We start from the raw sequence: 13,199 nt of genomic DNA on the forward strand, positions 1-13,199 counted from the left end.
GCAGATCCTGTGTTCACTCTCACCAGAGCAATTTAACTTATTACAGAGGCCGACCCAAAACATCACCGGCGGAGGAGAGGCACTCGAGGCGGCCTGCTGGTTCGACTTAGGAGGAGCACCACCCACCACTTCCGAGTATATTACATGCTAATGTTCAATCTTTGGATAATAAAGTTGATGAGCTTAGAGCAAGAATTTCTTTCCAGAGATACATCAGGTCCTGTAACATAGTTTGTTTCACGGAAACATGGCTCTCTCGGGATACTCTGTCAGAGTCGGTAAAGCCAGCAGGATTCTGCAGACAGGAATAAATATCTCTCTGGGAAGCAGAAGGGCTGAGGGGTGTGTTTCATGATTAACGATTCATGGTGTAATTCTAGGAACATACAGGAACTCAAGTCCTTTTGTTCACCCGACCTAGAATACCTCACAATTAAATGCCGACCATATTATCTCCCAAGAGAATTCTCCTCCGTCATCGCCACGGCCGTTTACATCCCACCGTTTATGAAAACCTCGTCGGCCCTCAAAGAACTTCACTGGACTTTGTGCAAACTGGAAACCATATATCCTGATGCTGCATTTATTGTAGCTGGGGATTTTAACAAAGCAAATATGAGAACAAGGCTACCTAAATTCTATCAGCATATCGACTGTAGCACTTACTCAGGAAAACCACCAGACCACTGCTACTCTAACTTCCGTAATGCCTACGAGGCCCTCCCTCACCAGCCTTTCGGTAAAATCTGACAACTACTCCATTTTGCTCCTCCCTTCCTATAGGCAGATCCTCAAACAGGAAATACCCGTGCTAAGACTATTCAACGCTGGTCTGACCAATCGGAATCCACGCTTCAAGATTGTTTTGATCACGTGGCCTGGATAAGTTCCGAGAATAATATCGACGTATACACTGATTCGGTGAGTGAGTTTATTAGGAAGTGTTTAGGAGATGTTGTACCCACTGTGACAATTAAATCCTACTCTAACCAGAAACTGTGGACAGATGGCGGCATTTGTGCAAAACTGAAAGCGTGAACCACTTCATTTAACCATGGAAAGAGGTCTGGGAATATGGCTGAATATAAACAGTGTAGTTATTCCCTTCGCAAGGCAATCAAACAAGCAAAATGTCCGTATAGAGTCAAAGTGGATTCGCAATTCAACCGCTCAGACACGAGATGTATGTGGCAGGGTCTACAGACAATCACGAACTACAAAGGGAAAACCAGTCATGTCGCGGACACTGACGTCTTGCTTCCGGACAAACTAAACACTTTCTTCACCATTTTGAGGATAACACAGTGCCACTGACATGGCCCGCTGCCAAGGACTGTGGGCTCCCTTTCTCCGTGACGCGAGTAGGACAGTTACGCGTGTTAACCCTCGCAAGGCTGCCGGCTCAGACGGCATCCTCAGACCAGCTGGCTGGTGTCTTTACAGGCATATTCCATCTCTCCCTATCCCAGTCTACTGTCCCCACATGCTTCAAAATGGCCACCATTGTTTCTGTACCCAAGAAAGCAAAGGTAACTGAACTTAATGACTATCGCCCCGCAGCACTCACCTCTGTCATCATGAAGTGCTTTGAGAGACTAGTCAAGGATCATATCACCTCCACCTTACCTGCCACCCATAGACCCACTTGCTAGTCACATGTATGTGACCAATAAAATATGATTTGAATTGTAAATCCTGCGTCCAGTTGTTTTTGAAAGCACTGTAAATCCAGAGAGTGGCAGAGTTCCATGACAAAATTTGCCCACGAAAGACCGCCGCGCACCTTCCTGTTCAAGTGAGAACAGCACAACAAGGTGAGTCCAAAAATGTCTTGTTTGCTGCTGCATAATGATGTAATATGCCAGGGAGATATTTATACTGTAGCTAAGAAAGTAATACTAAGCGTATGTTGTGTAGTAAGATGTTAGTAGCCCATGTGCCTCACCATAATAATTTGGTTTTTTAAAAGGCAGTAAATGAGGCTGAATGAACTGCTTCGCTGCCAGACAAAGCTTCGCTCATAGCCAGGTGTAGCAGTGGTAAGGTGTTGGTACTCTGCTGATAGCCAGGTGTAGCAGTGGTAAGGTGTTGGTACTCTGCTGATAGCCAGGTGTAGCAGTGGTAAGGTGTTGGTACTCTGCTGATAGCCAGGTGTAGCAGTGGTAAGGTGTTGGTACTCCGCTGATAGCCAGGTGTAGCAGTGGTAAGGTGTTGGTACTCTGCTGATAGCCAGGTGTAGCAGTGGTAAGGTGTTGGTACTCCGCTGATAGCCAGGTGTAGCAGTGGTAAGGTGTTGGTACTCTGCTGATAGCCAGGTGTAGCAGTGGTAAGGTGTTGGTACTCTGCTGATAGCCAGGTGTAGCAGTGGTAAGGTGTTGGTACTCTGCTGATAGCCAGGTGTAGCAGTGGTAAGGTGTTGGTACTCTGCTGATAACCAGGTGTAGCAGTGGTAAGGTGTTGGTACTCTGCTGATAGCCAGGTGTAGCAGTGGTAAGGTGTTGGGACTCTGCTGATAACCAGGTGTAGCAGTGGTAAGGTGTTGGGACTGCTGTTGGGACTCCGCTGATAGCCAGGTGTAGCAGTGGTAAGGTGTTGGTACTCTGCTGATAGCCAGGTGTAGCAGTGGTAAGGTGTTGGTACTCTGCTGATAGCCAGGTGTAGCAGTGGTAAGGTGTTGGGACTCTGCTGATAACCAGGTGTAGCAGTGGTAAGATGTTGGGACTGCTGTTGGGACTCCGCTGATAGCCAGGTGTAGCAGTGGTAAGGTGTTGGGACTCCGCTGATAACCAGGTGTAGCAGTGGTAAGGTGTTGGTACTGCTGTTGGGACTCCGCTGATAACCAGGTGTAGCAGTGGTAAGGTGTTGGTACTGCTGTTGGGACTCCGCTGATAACCAGGTGTAGCAGTGGTAAGGTGTTGGGACTCTGCTGATAACCAGGTGTAGCAGTGGTAAGATGTTGGGACTGCTGTTGGGACTCCGCTGATAGCCAGGTGTAGCAGTGGTAAGGTGTTGGGACTCCGCTGATAACCAGGTGTAGCAGTGGTAAGGTGTTGGTACTGCTGTTGGGACTCCGCTGATAACCAGGTGTAGCAGTGGTAAGATGTTGGGACTGCTGTTGGGACTCCGCTGATAGCCAGGTGTAGCAGTGGTAAGATGTTGGGACTGCTGTTGGGACTCCGCTGATAGCCAGGTGTAGCAGTGGTAAGATGTTGGGACTGCTGTTGGGACTCCGCTGATAGCCAGGTGTAGCAGTGGTAAGGTGTTGGTACTGCTGTTGGGACTCCGCTGATAGCCAGGTGTAGCAGTGGTAAGGTGTTGGGACTGCTGTTGGGACTCTGCTGATAGCCAGGTGTAGCAGTGGTAAGGTGTTGGTACTGCTGTTGGGACTCCGCTGATAACCAGGTGTAGCAGTGGTAAGGTGTTGGGACTGCTGTTGGGACTCCGCTGATAACCAGGTGTAGCAGTGGTAAGGTGTTGGGACTCTGCTGATAGCCAGGTGTAGCAGTGGTAAGGTGTTGGGACTCTGCTGATAGCCAGGTGTATTAGTGGTAAGGTGTTGGGACTCTGCTGATAGCCAGGTGTAGCAGTGGTAAGGTGTTGGGACTCTACTGATAGCCAGGTGTATTAGTGGTCAGGTGTTGGGACTCTGCTGATAGCCAGGTGTATTAGTGGTCAGGTGTTGGGACTCTGCTGATAGCCAGGTGTAGTAGTGGTCAGGTGTTGGGACTCTACTGATAGCCAGGTGTATTAGTGGTCAGGTGTTGGGACTCTGCTGATAGCCAGGTGTATTAGTGGTCAGGTGTTGGTACTCTACTGATAGCCAGGTGTATTAGTGGTCAGGTGTTGGTACTCTACTGATAGCCAGGTGTAGTAGTGGTCAGGTGTTGGGGACAGCTTTATGTCGGCCCTAACAGTTTGTGGGCACTGCTTGTCACCGTTATAGTGCTATTAATGTATTGTGTTGTGTTGTGTTGTGTTGTGGCTTTGCTGGCATGCATCCCACTTGGTTTTTTGTTGTTGTTCTTGTTGTTGGCTCACCAAGAATTAAATGCTAAAATCGTCACTGGATCCAACATCCTCAATCCCTCTGCTCTACCCAGTTACTCCCATCAGGGATTACATGGAAACATTACCATCAAACCAGAACAGATCAACTTCTCTGTTTACTAGGTTACTTTCCTGAGGAAAAGGAAGTTAAATATTATGTTCATAATTGACATGGCTGTGGAGTCAGCCTCTAATACTGCCAATATAAAGAACGTCCCTGCGTTCTCCTTTCCCCCACTCTGTCCCAAACACCATCGCTGCAGGGAATCAGTGTCCCAAACACCATCACTGCAGGGAATCAGTGTCCCAAACACCATCACTGCAGGGAATCAGTGTCCCAAACACCATCGCTGCAGGGAATCAGTGTCCCAAACACCATCGCTGCAGGGAATCAGTGTCCCAAACACCATCACTGCAGGGAATCAGTGTCCCAAACACCATCACTGCAGGGAATCAGTGTCCCAAACACCATCACTGCAGGGAATCAGTGTCCCAAACACCATCGCTGCAGGGAATCAGTGTCCCAAACACCATCACTGCAGGGAATCAGTGTCCCAAACACCATCACTGCAGGGAATCAGTGTCCCAAACACCATCACTGCAGGGAATCAGTGTCCCAAACACCATCACTGCAGGGAATCAGTGTCCCAAACACCATCACTGCAGGGAATCAGTGTCCCAAACACCATCGCTGCAGGGAATCAGTGTCCCAAACACCATCACTGCAGGGAATCAGTGTCCCAAACACCATCACTGCAGGGAATCAGTGTCCCAAACACCATCGCTGCAGGGAATCAGTGTCCCAAACACCATCACTGCAGGGAATCAGTGTCCCAAACACCATCACTGCAGGGAATCAGTGTCCCAAACACCATCACTGCAGGGAATCAGTGTCCCAAACACCATCACTGCAGGGAATCAGTGTCCCAAACACCATCGCTGCAGGGAATCAGTGTCCCAAACACCATCACTGCAGGGAATCAGTGTCCCAAACACCATCACTGCAGGGAATCAGTGTCCCAAACACCATCACTGCAGGGAATCAGTGTCCCAAACACCATCACTGCAGGGAATCAGTGTCCCAAACACCATCACTGCAGGGAATCAGTGTCCCAAAACAACTAGGCAAACGGAAGCCCCCATCTCCCCAGTCTCCCTCCACCTCTCCCCTCTTTAAAGCTCCTAGTCTGTTTTTTAAAATCTGGGACTGTGAAGTTTTGAAAGATGAGTCACAAAAGGATACAAAGAAATCTATTTTCCTCCCTTTCAGGAAGTGAAGTATATGAGAAGGTATTTTGGAGCGAGCAGTGTCCCTACTATTCTCTTCAACAACAAAAACCAAACCTGGCTAACATAACATGAAGACATTTGGAATACAGTATTTTCAAAGCACCAGCAATGCCTTGGGCAGTAGGCATGATTCCAGCTGGAGCTACTGTGAGTGTTCAGGTGGTACTAAATAGCTACAGTGAGTTTACAGGTGCTGCTAACTAGCTACAGTGAGTTTACAGGTGGTACTAACTAGCTACAGTGAGTTTACAGGTGGTACTAACTAGCTACAGTGAGTTTACAGGTGGTACTAACTAGCTACAGTGAGTTTACAGGTGGTACTAACTAGCTACAGTGAGTTTACAGTGGCTGCCAACTAGCTACAGTGAGTTTACAGGTGCTACTAGGTTCAACATGTTACTAGCGGCTGGGTCTTTGGCCTCACTGAGTGCTTTGCTAACATAACATGAAGAGACTCAAAACTACCCTATATTCAAAATATATTAATCTCCTGGTCATCATTACAGCTAGAGTCAGACATATGCAGTGTTGGTTACTAGCAGTGACAAGTAGTACACAGTGTTGGTGTTACTAGCAGCAACAAGTAGTACACAGTGTTGGTTACTAGCAGTGACAAGTAGTACACAGTGTTGGTTACTAGCAGTGACAAGTAGTACACAGTGTTGGTGTTACTAGCAGCAACAAGTAGTACACAGTGTTGGTTACTAGCAGTGACAAGTAGTACACAATGTTGGTTACTAGCAGTGACAAGTAGTACACAGTGTTGGTGTTACTAGCAGCAACAAGTAGTACACAGTGTTGGTTACTAGCAGTGACAAGTAGTACACAGTGTTGGTTACTAGCAGTGACAAGTAGTACACAGTGTTGGTTACTAGCAGTGACAAGTAGTACACAGTGTTGGTTACTAGCAGTGACAAGTAGTACACAGTGTTGGTGTTACTAGCAGCAACAAGTAGTACACAGTGTTGGTTACTAGCAGTGACAAGTAGTACACAGTGTTGGTTACTAGCAGTGACAAGTAGTACACAGTGTTGGTTACTAGCAGTGACAAGTAGTACACAGTGTTGGTGTTACTAGCAGCAACAAGTAGTACACAGTGTTGGTTACTAGCAGTGACAAGTAGTACACAGTGTTGGTTACTAGCAGTGACAAGTAGTACACAGTGTTGGTGTTACTAGCAGCAACAAGTAGTACACAGTGTTGGTTACTAGCAGTGACAAGTAGTACACAATGTTGGTTACTAGCAGTGACAAGTAGTACACAATGTTGGTTACTAGCAACATTGTTGGTTACTAGCAGTGACAAGTAGTACTCACTAAACAGAGAACATCCCTGGTCATCCCTACTGCCTCTGATCTGGAGGACTCACTAAACAGAGAACATCCCTGGTCATCCCTACTGCCTCTGATCTGGTGGACTCACTAAACAGAGAACATCCCTGGTCATCCCAACTGCCTCTGATCTGGAGGACTCACTAAACACAAATACTGTGTGTGTAAATTATGTTAGTGTTGGAGTGTGCCCGTGTGGTTTGCTAAATATTAGGAAATCCTGTAGGTTTTCACTCCAACCCTGATCCTGGAAAGATAGAATCCTGTAGGTTTTCACTCCAACCCTGTTCCTGGAGAGAGACCCTCCTGTAGTAGGTTTTCACTCCAACTCTGTTCCTGGAAAGATACAATCCTGTAGGTTTTAACTCCAACCCTGTTCCTGGAAAGATACAATCCTGTAGGTTTTAACTCCAACCCTGTTCCTGGAAAGATACAATCCTGTAGGTTTTAACTCCAACCCTGTTCCTGGAAAGATACAATCCTGTAGGTTTTAACTCCAACCCTGTTCCTGGAGAGATACAATCCTGTAGGTTTTAACTCCAACCCTGTTCCTGGAGAGAGACCCTCCTGTAGGTTTTCACTACAACCCTGTTCCTGGGGAGATACCTTCCTGTAGGTTTTAACTCCAACCCTAATCTAGCTCACCTGAGTCTAATAATTAGCTGGTTGATAAACTGAATCAGGTTAGTTACAACTGGGGTTGGAGTTCAAACCTACAGGAGGGTATCTCTCCAGGAACAGGGTTGGAGTTAAAGCGAAGGTAGCTCTATAAAGCGAAGGTAACTCTACAAAGCGAAGGTAACCCTATAAAGTGAAGGCAGCTCTATAAAGTGAAGGCAGCTCTATAAAGTGAAGGTAGCTCTATAAAGCGAAGGTAGCTCTATAAAGCGAAGGTAGCTCTATAAAGCGAAGGTAGCTCTATAAAGCGAAGATAACCCTATAAAGCGAAGGTAACTCTATAAAGCGAAGGTAACCCTATAAAGCGAAGGCAGCTCTATAAAGCGAAGGTAGCTCTATAAAGCGAAGGCAGCTCTATAAAGCGAAGGTAGCTCTATAAAGCGAAGGCAGCTCTATAAAGCGAAGGTAACTCTAAAGCGAAGGCAGCTCTATAAAGCAAAGGTAGCTCTATAAAGCGAAGGCAGCTCTATAAAGCGAAGGTAGCTCTATAAAGCAAAGTTAACTCTATAAAGCGAAGGTAACTCTATAAAGCGAAGGTAACTCTATAAAGCAAAGGTAGCTCTATATTGTCCGTATCGTCGTTCAGCCACGAAACATAAGATGTTCGTTTTTAATGTCCCATTGGTAGGGTGATCTTAAATTGTAGATCATCAATTTTATTTTCCAATGATTGCACGTTAGTTAGAAGAACCGATGGCAGTGGGAGTTTACTCGCTCGCCTGTGGATTCTCAGAAGGAGCCCCGATCCGCGGCCCCTTTTCCTGCGTCTTGTGTTCACGCAAAAGGCAGGGATCTGGGCCTGTTTCAGTGAAAGCAGGATATCCTTCTCGTCGGACTCGTTGAAAGGAAAAGGTTTCTTCCAGTCCGCGGTGAGTAATCTCTGTTCTGATATCCAGAAGCTCTTTTCGGTCATAAAAGACGGTAGCAGCAACATTATGTACAAAATTAGTTTTTAAAATATGTTACACAAAACACACAAAAACGAACAAAATTATCAGTCATGTTCTTCGGCGGCTTCTTAGAGCCCTGATATTGGGAATATGGTGACATTTGGGATCCTATAGTGTTCAGGTGTTAGTAAAGGCAACAGAGGTCAGATGGTAATGGTGTGGAGGCCTTTGCTCTCACCTTGAGGACTAGGCATTTCTCTGTGGGGTTAGGGCCTGGACTCTGTGGGGTTAGGGCCTGGACTCTGTGGGGTTAGGGCCTGGACTCTGTGGGGTTAGGGCCTGGACTCTGTGGGGTTAGGGCCTGGACTCTGTGGGGTTAGGGCCTGGACTCTGTGGGGTTAGGGCCTGGACTCTGTGGGGTTAGGGCCTGGACTCTGTGGGGTTAGGGCCTGGACTCTGTGGGGTTAGGGCCTGGACTCTGTGGGGTTAGGTGGAAGTTAATGTGGTACAAGCTGGGCTGTTGTTCTCACCTTGAGGGCCAGGCAGTAGTCTGTGGGGGCCTTGTACTTGCTGCGGTAGTCCTGTCCGTAGTACACATTAACATGATCCAGCTGCAGGAAACACACCAGATCTCTGGAAGCCTGCCAGCCAGAGAGGAGGAAGGAGAGGAGGAGGGAAGAAATTAAGGATTTAGAGTTGACCGTCATGTGTTTCACTTCACTGCACCATCCACTGAGTGGCACTAGGGCTGTTGTGGTGACCATACTGCCACACTGGCAGTCATGACCGCAGTAACAATTCCACGTGACCTTGAGTCACAGTAATCTCCTAATGGCCTGGTACTCAGGGCTCTATTGTCGCTTATGGCCTGGTACTCAGGGCTCTATTGTCCCTAATGGCCTGGTACTCAGGGCTCTATTGTCCCTAATGGCCTGGTACTCAGGGCTCTGTTGTCCCTAATGGCCTGGTACTCAGGGCTCTATTGCCCCTAATGGCCTGGTACTCAGGGCTCTATTGCCCCTAATGGCCTGGTACTCTGGGCTCTATCGTCCCTAATGGCCTGGTACTCAGGGCTCTATTGCCCCTCCATCAGGTCCTAATGGCCTGGTACTCAGGGCTCTATTGCCCCTCCATCAGGTCCTAACGGCCTGGTACTCAGGGCTCTATTGTCCCTCCATCAGGTCCTAATGGCCTGGTACTCAGGGCTCTATTGCCCCTCCATCAGGTCCTAATGGCCTGGTACTCAGGGCTCTATTGCCCCTCCATCAGGTCCTAATGGCCTGGTACTCAGGGCTCTGTTGTCCCTCCATCAGGTCCTAATGGTCTGGTACTCAGGGCTCTGTTGTCCCTCCATCAGGTCCTAATGGTCTGGTACTCAGGGCTCTATTGTCCCACCATCAGGTCCTAATGGCCTGGTACTCAGGGCTCTATTGTCCCACCATCAGGTCCTAATGGCCTGGTACTCAGGGCTCTATTGTCCCTCCATCAGGTCCTAATGGCCTGGTACTCAGGGCTCTATTGTCCCTAATGGCCTGGTACTCAGGGCTCTATTGTCCCTCCATCAGGTCCTAATGGCCTGGTACTCAGGGCTCCATTGTCCCACCATCAGGTCCTAATGGCCTGGTACTCAGGGCTCTGTTGTCCCTCCATCAGGTCCTAATGGTCTGGTACTCAGGGCTCTATTGTCCCTCCATCAGGTCCTAATGGCCTGGTACTCAGGGCTCTATTGTCCCTCTATCAGGTCCTAATGGCCTGGTACTCAGGGCTCTATTGTCCCTAATGGCCTGGTACTCAGGGCTCTATTGTCACTCCATCAAGTCCTAATGGTCTGGTACTCAGGGCTCTATTGTCCCACCATCAGGTCCTAATGGCCTGGTACTCAGGGCTCTCTTGTCCCTAATGGCCTGGTACTCAGGGCTCTGTTGTCCCTCCATCAAGTCCTAATGGTCTGGTACTCAGGGCTCTGTTGTCCCTCCATCAGGTCCTAATGGCCTGGTACTCAGGGCTCTGTTGTCCCTCCATCAGGTCCTAATGGCCTGGTACTCAGGGCTCTATTGTCCCTCCATCAGGTCCTAATGGTCTGGTACTCAGGGCTCTATTGTCCCTCCATCAGGTCCTAATGGTCTGGTACTCAGGGCTCTATTGTCCCTCCATCAGGTCCTAATGGTCTGGTACTCAGGGCTCTATTGTCACACCATCAGGTCCTAATGGTCTGGTACTCAGGGCTCTATTGTCCCTCCATCAGGTCCTAATGGCCTGGTACTCAGGGCTCTCTTGTCCCTCCATCAGGTCCTAATGGTCTGGTACTCAGGGCTCTATTGTCCCTCCATCAGGTCCTAATGGCCTGGTACTCAGGGCTCTCTTGTCCCTCCATCAGGTCCTAATGGTCTGGTACTCAGGGCTCTATTGTCCCTCCATCAGGTCCTAATGACCTGGTACTCAGGGCTCTATTGCCCCTCCATCAGGTCCTAATGGCCTGGTACTCAGGGCTCTGTTGTCCCTCCATCAGGTCCTAATGGCCTGGTACTCAGGGCTCTGTTGTCCCTCCATCAGGTCCTAATGGCCTGGTACTCAGGGCTCTCTTGTCCCTCCATCAGGTCCTAATGGCCTGGTACTCAGGGCTCTCTTGTCCCTCCATCAGGTCCTAATGGCCTGGTACTCAGGGCTCTCTTGTCCCTCCATCAGGTCCTAATGGCCTGGTACTCAGGGCTCTCTTGTCCCTCCATCAGGTCCTAATGGCCTGGTACTCAGGGCTCTATTGTCACACCATCAGGTCCTAATGGCCTGGTACTCAGGGCTCTATTGTCACACCATCAGGTCCTAATGGCCTGGTACTCAGGGCTCTATTGTCACACCATCAGGTCCTAATGGCCTGGTACTCAGGGCTCTATTGTCACACCATCAGGTCCTAATGGCCTGGTACTCAGGGCTCTATTGTCACACCATCAGGTCCTAATGGCCTGGTACTCAGGGCTCTATTGTCCCTCCATCAGGTCCTAATGGCCTGGTACTCAGGGCTCTATTGTCCCACCATCAGGTCCTAATGGCCTGGTACTCAGGGCTCTGTTGTCCCTCCATCAGGTCCTAATGGCCTGGTACTCAGGGCTCTGTTGTCCCTCCATCAGGTCCTAATGGCCTGGTACTCAGGGCTCTCTTGTCCCTCCATCAGGTCCTAATGGCCTGGTACTCAGGGCTCTCTTGTCCCTCCATCAGGTCCTAATGGCCTGGTACTCAGGGCTCTCTTGTCCCTCCATCAGGTCCTAATGGCCTGGTACTCAGGGCTCTCTTGTCCCTCCATCAGGTCCTAATGGCCTGGTACTCAGGGCTCTATTGTCACACCATCAGGTCCTAATGGCCTGGTACTCAGGGCTCTATTGTCACACCATCAGGTCCTAATGGCCTGGTACTCAGGGCTCTATTGTCACACCATCAGGTCCTAATGGCCTGGTACTCAGGGCTCTATTGTCACACCATCAGGTCCTAATGGCCTGGTACTCAGGGCTCTATTGTCACACCATCAGGTCCTAATGGCCTGGTACTCAGGGCTCTATTGTCCCTCCATCAGGTCCTAATGGCCTGGTACTCAGGGCTCTATTGTCCCACCATCAGGTCCTAATGGCCTGGTACTCAGGGCTCTCTTGTCCCTCCATCAGGTCCTAATGGCCTGGTACTCAGGGCTCTATTGCCCCTCCATCAGGTCCTAATGGCCTGGTACTCAGGGCTCTCTTGTCCCTCCATCAGGTCCTAATGGTCTGGTACTCAGGGCTCTCTTGTCCCTCCATCAGGTCCTAATGGCCTGGTACTCAGGGCTCTATTGTCCCTCTATTAGGTCCTAATGGTCTGGTACTCAGGGCTCTCTTGTCCCTCCATCAGGTCCTAATGGCCTGGTACTCAGGGCTCTCTTGTCCCTCCATCAGGTCCTAATGGCCTGGTACTCAGGGCTCTCTTGTCACACCATCAGGTCCTAATGGTCTGGTACTCAGGGCTCTCTTGTCCCTCCATCAGGTCCTAATGGCCTGGTACTCAGGGCTCTATTGTCCCTCCATCAGGTCCTAATGGCCTGGTACTCAGGGCTCTATTGCCCCTCCATCAGGTCCTAATGGCCTGGTACTCAGGGCTCTATTGTCCCTCCATCAGGTCCTAATGGACAGGTACTCAGGGCTCTGTTGTCCCTCCATCAGGTCCTAATGGCCAGGTACTCAGGGCTCTCTTGTCCCTCCATCAGGTCCTAATGGACAGGTACTCAGGGCTCTCTTGTCCCTCTATCAGGTCCTAATGGCCTGGTACTCAGGGCTCTATTGTCCCTCCATCAGGTCCTAATGGCCTGGTACTCAGGGCTCTCTTGTCCCTCCATCAGGTCCTAATGGCCTGGTACTCAGGGCTCTCTTGTCCCTCCATCAGGTCCTAATGGACAGGTACTCAGGGCTCTCTTGTCCCTCTAACCACTCTAACTCACCTCCCTGTAATGATCAAATTGAAGAAAGCAGTTCAACAGCAGGTTTTAACAGTGTCAAACATGTTTGTTGTGGATGTTGTTTCAAAGCCTAACAACAAACTGGACAGCCCTTTCTAAAGGTGATGATTCATTCAAAACACCCATAAGCATATTAGAGCTGATGCATAAGCTTAAAATGATTACAATTAAAATTATGATTGTTCTGTCATACAATACGTAGCCTAAGCATAACAGAAAAACATCAAATAAAAACTCATTTAAGATGTCTTTGGTACATATTTGGTATAGCATATACAATAAAATTTAACTGATTCTCGTAATGGCCTTTGAGTTTGGACATTATTAGTATTCATGCTGGATGGACTGGGTTACCTTACGCTCCATGAGTCTGGGAGAGAACGTACAGGCCTAGGAGATGCTGTTGGTTCGTTGACTGAGCAGGGCGGCTTACAATTAGCCTAGAATTAGTGAATTTGTATGTGATTTTGAATCGGGGGAAAATATTTC

At 48.8% G+C, this 13,199-nt stretch overlaps 1 protein-coding gene across 2 annotated transcripts in view; it reads right to left on the minus strand.

Annotated features, from left to right (window-relative positions):
• Window positions 1-13,199, minus strand: part of LOC109877725 (ras-associated and pleckstrin homology domains-containing protein 1-like) — a 173,586-nt gene that overhangs the window by 31,973 nt on the left and 128,414 nt on the right. For both annotated transcript variants that reach the window (XM_031801757.1, XM_031801764.1), the window contains exon 13: window positions 8,767-8,877. In XM_031801757.1, coding sequence (XP_031657617.1) covers window positions 8,767-8,877 — 111 coding nt within the window. The remainder of the gene's footprint in view (window positions 1-8,766; window positions 8,878-13,199) is intronic.

This window comes from Oncorhynchus kisutch, linkage group LG2, assembly GCF_002021735.2.
Source record: "Oncorhynchus kisutch isolate 150728-3 linkage group LG2, Okis_V2, whole genome shotgun sequence".
NCBI classification, from domain to species: domain Eukaryota; kingdom Metazoa; phylum Chordata; class Actinopteri; order Salmoniformes; family Salmonidae; genus Oncorhynchus; species Oncorhynchus kisutch.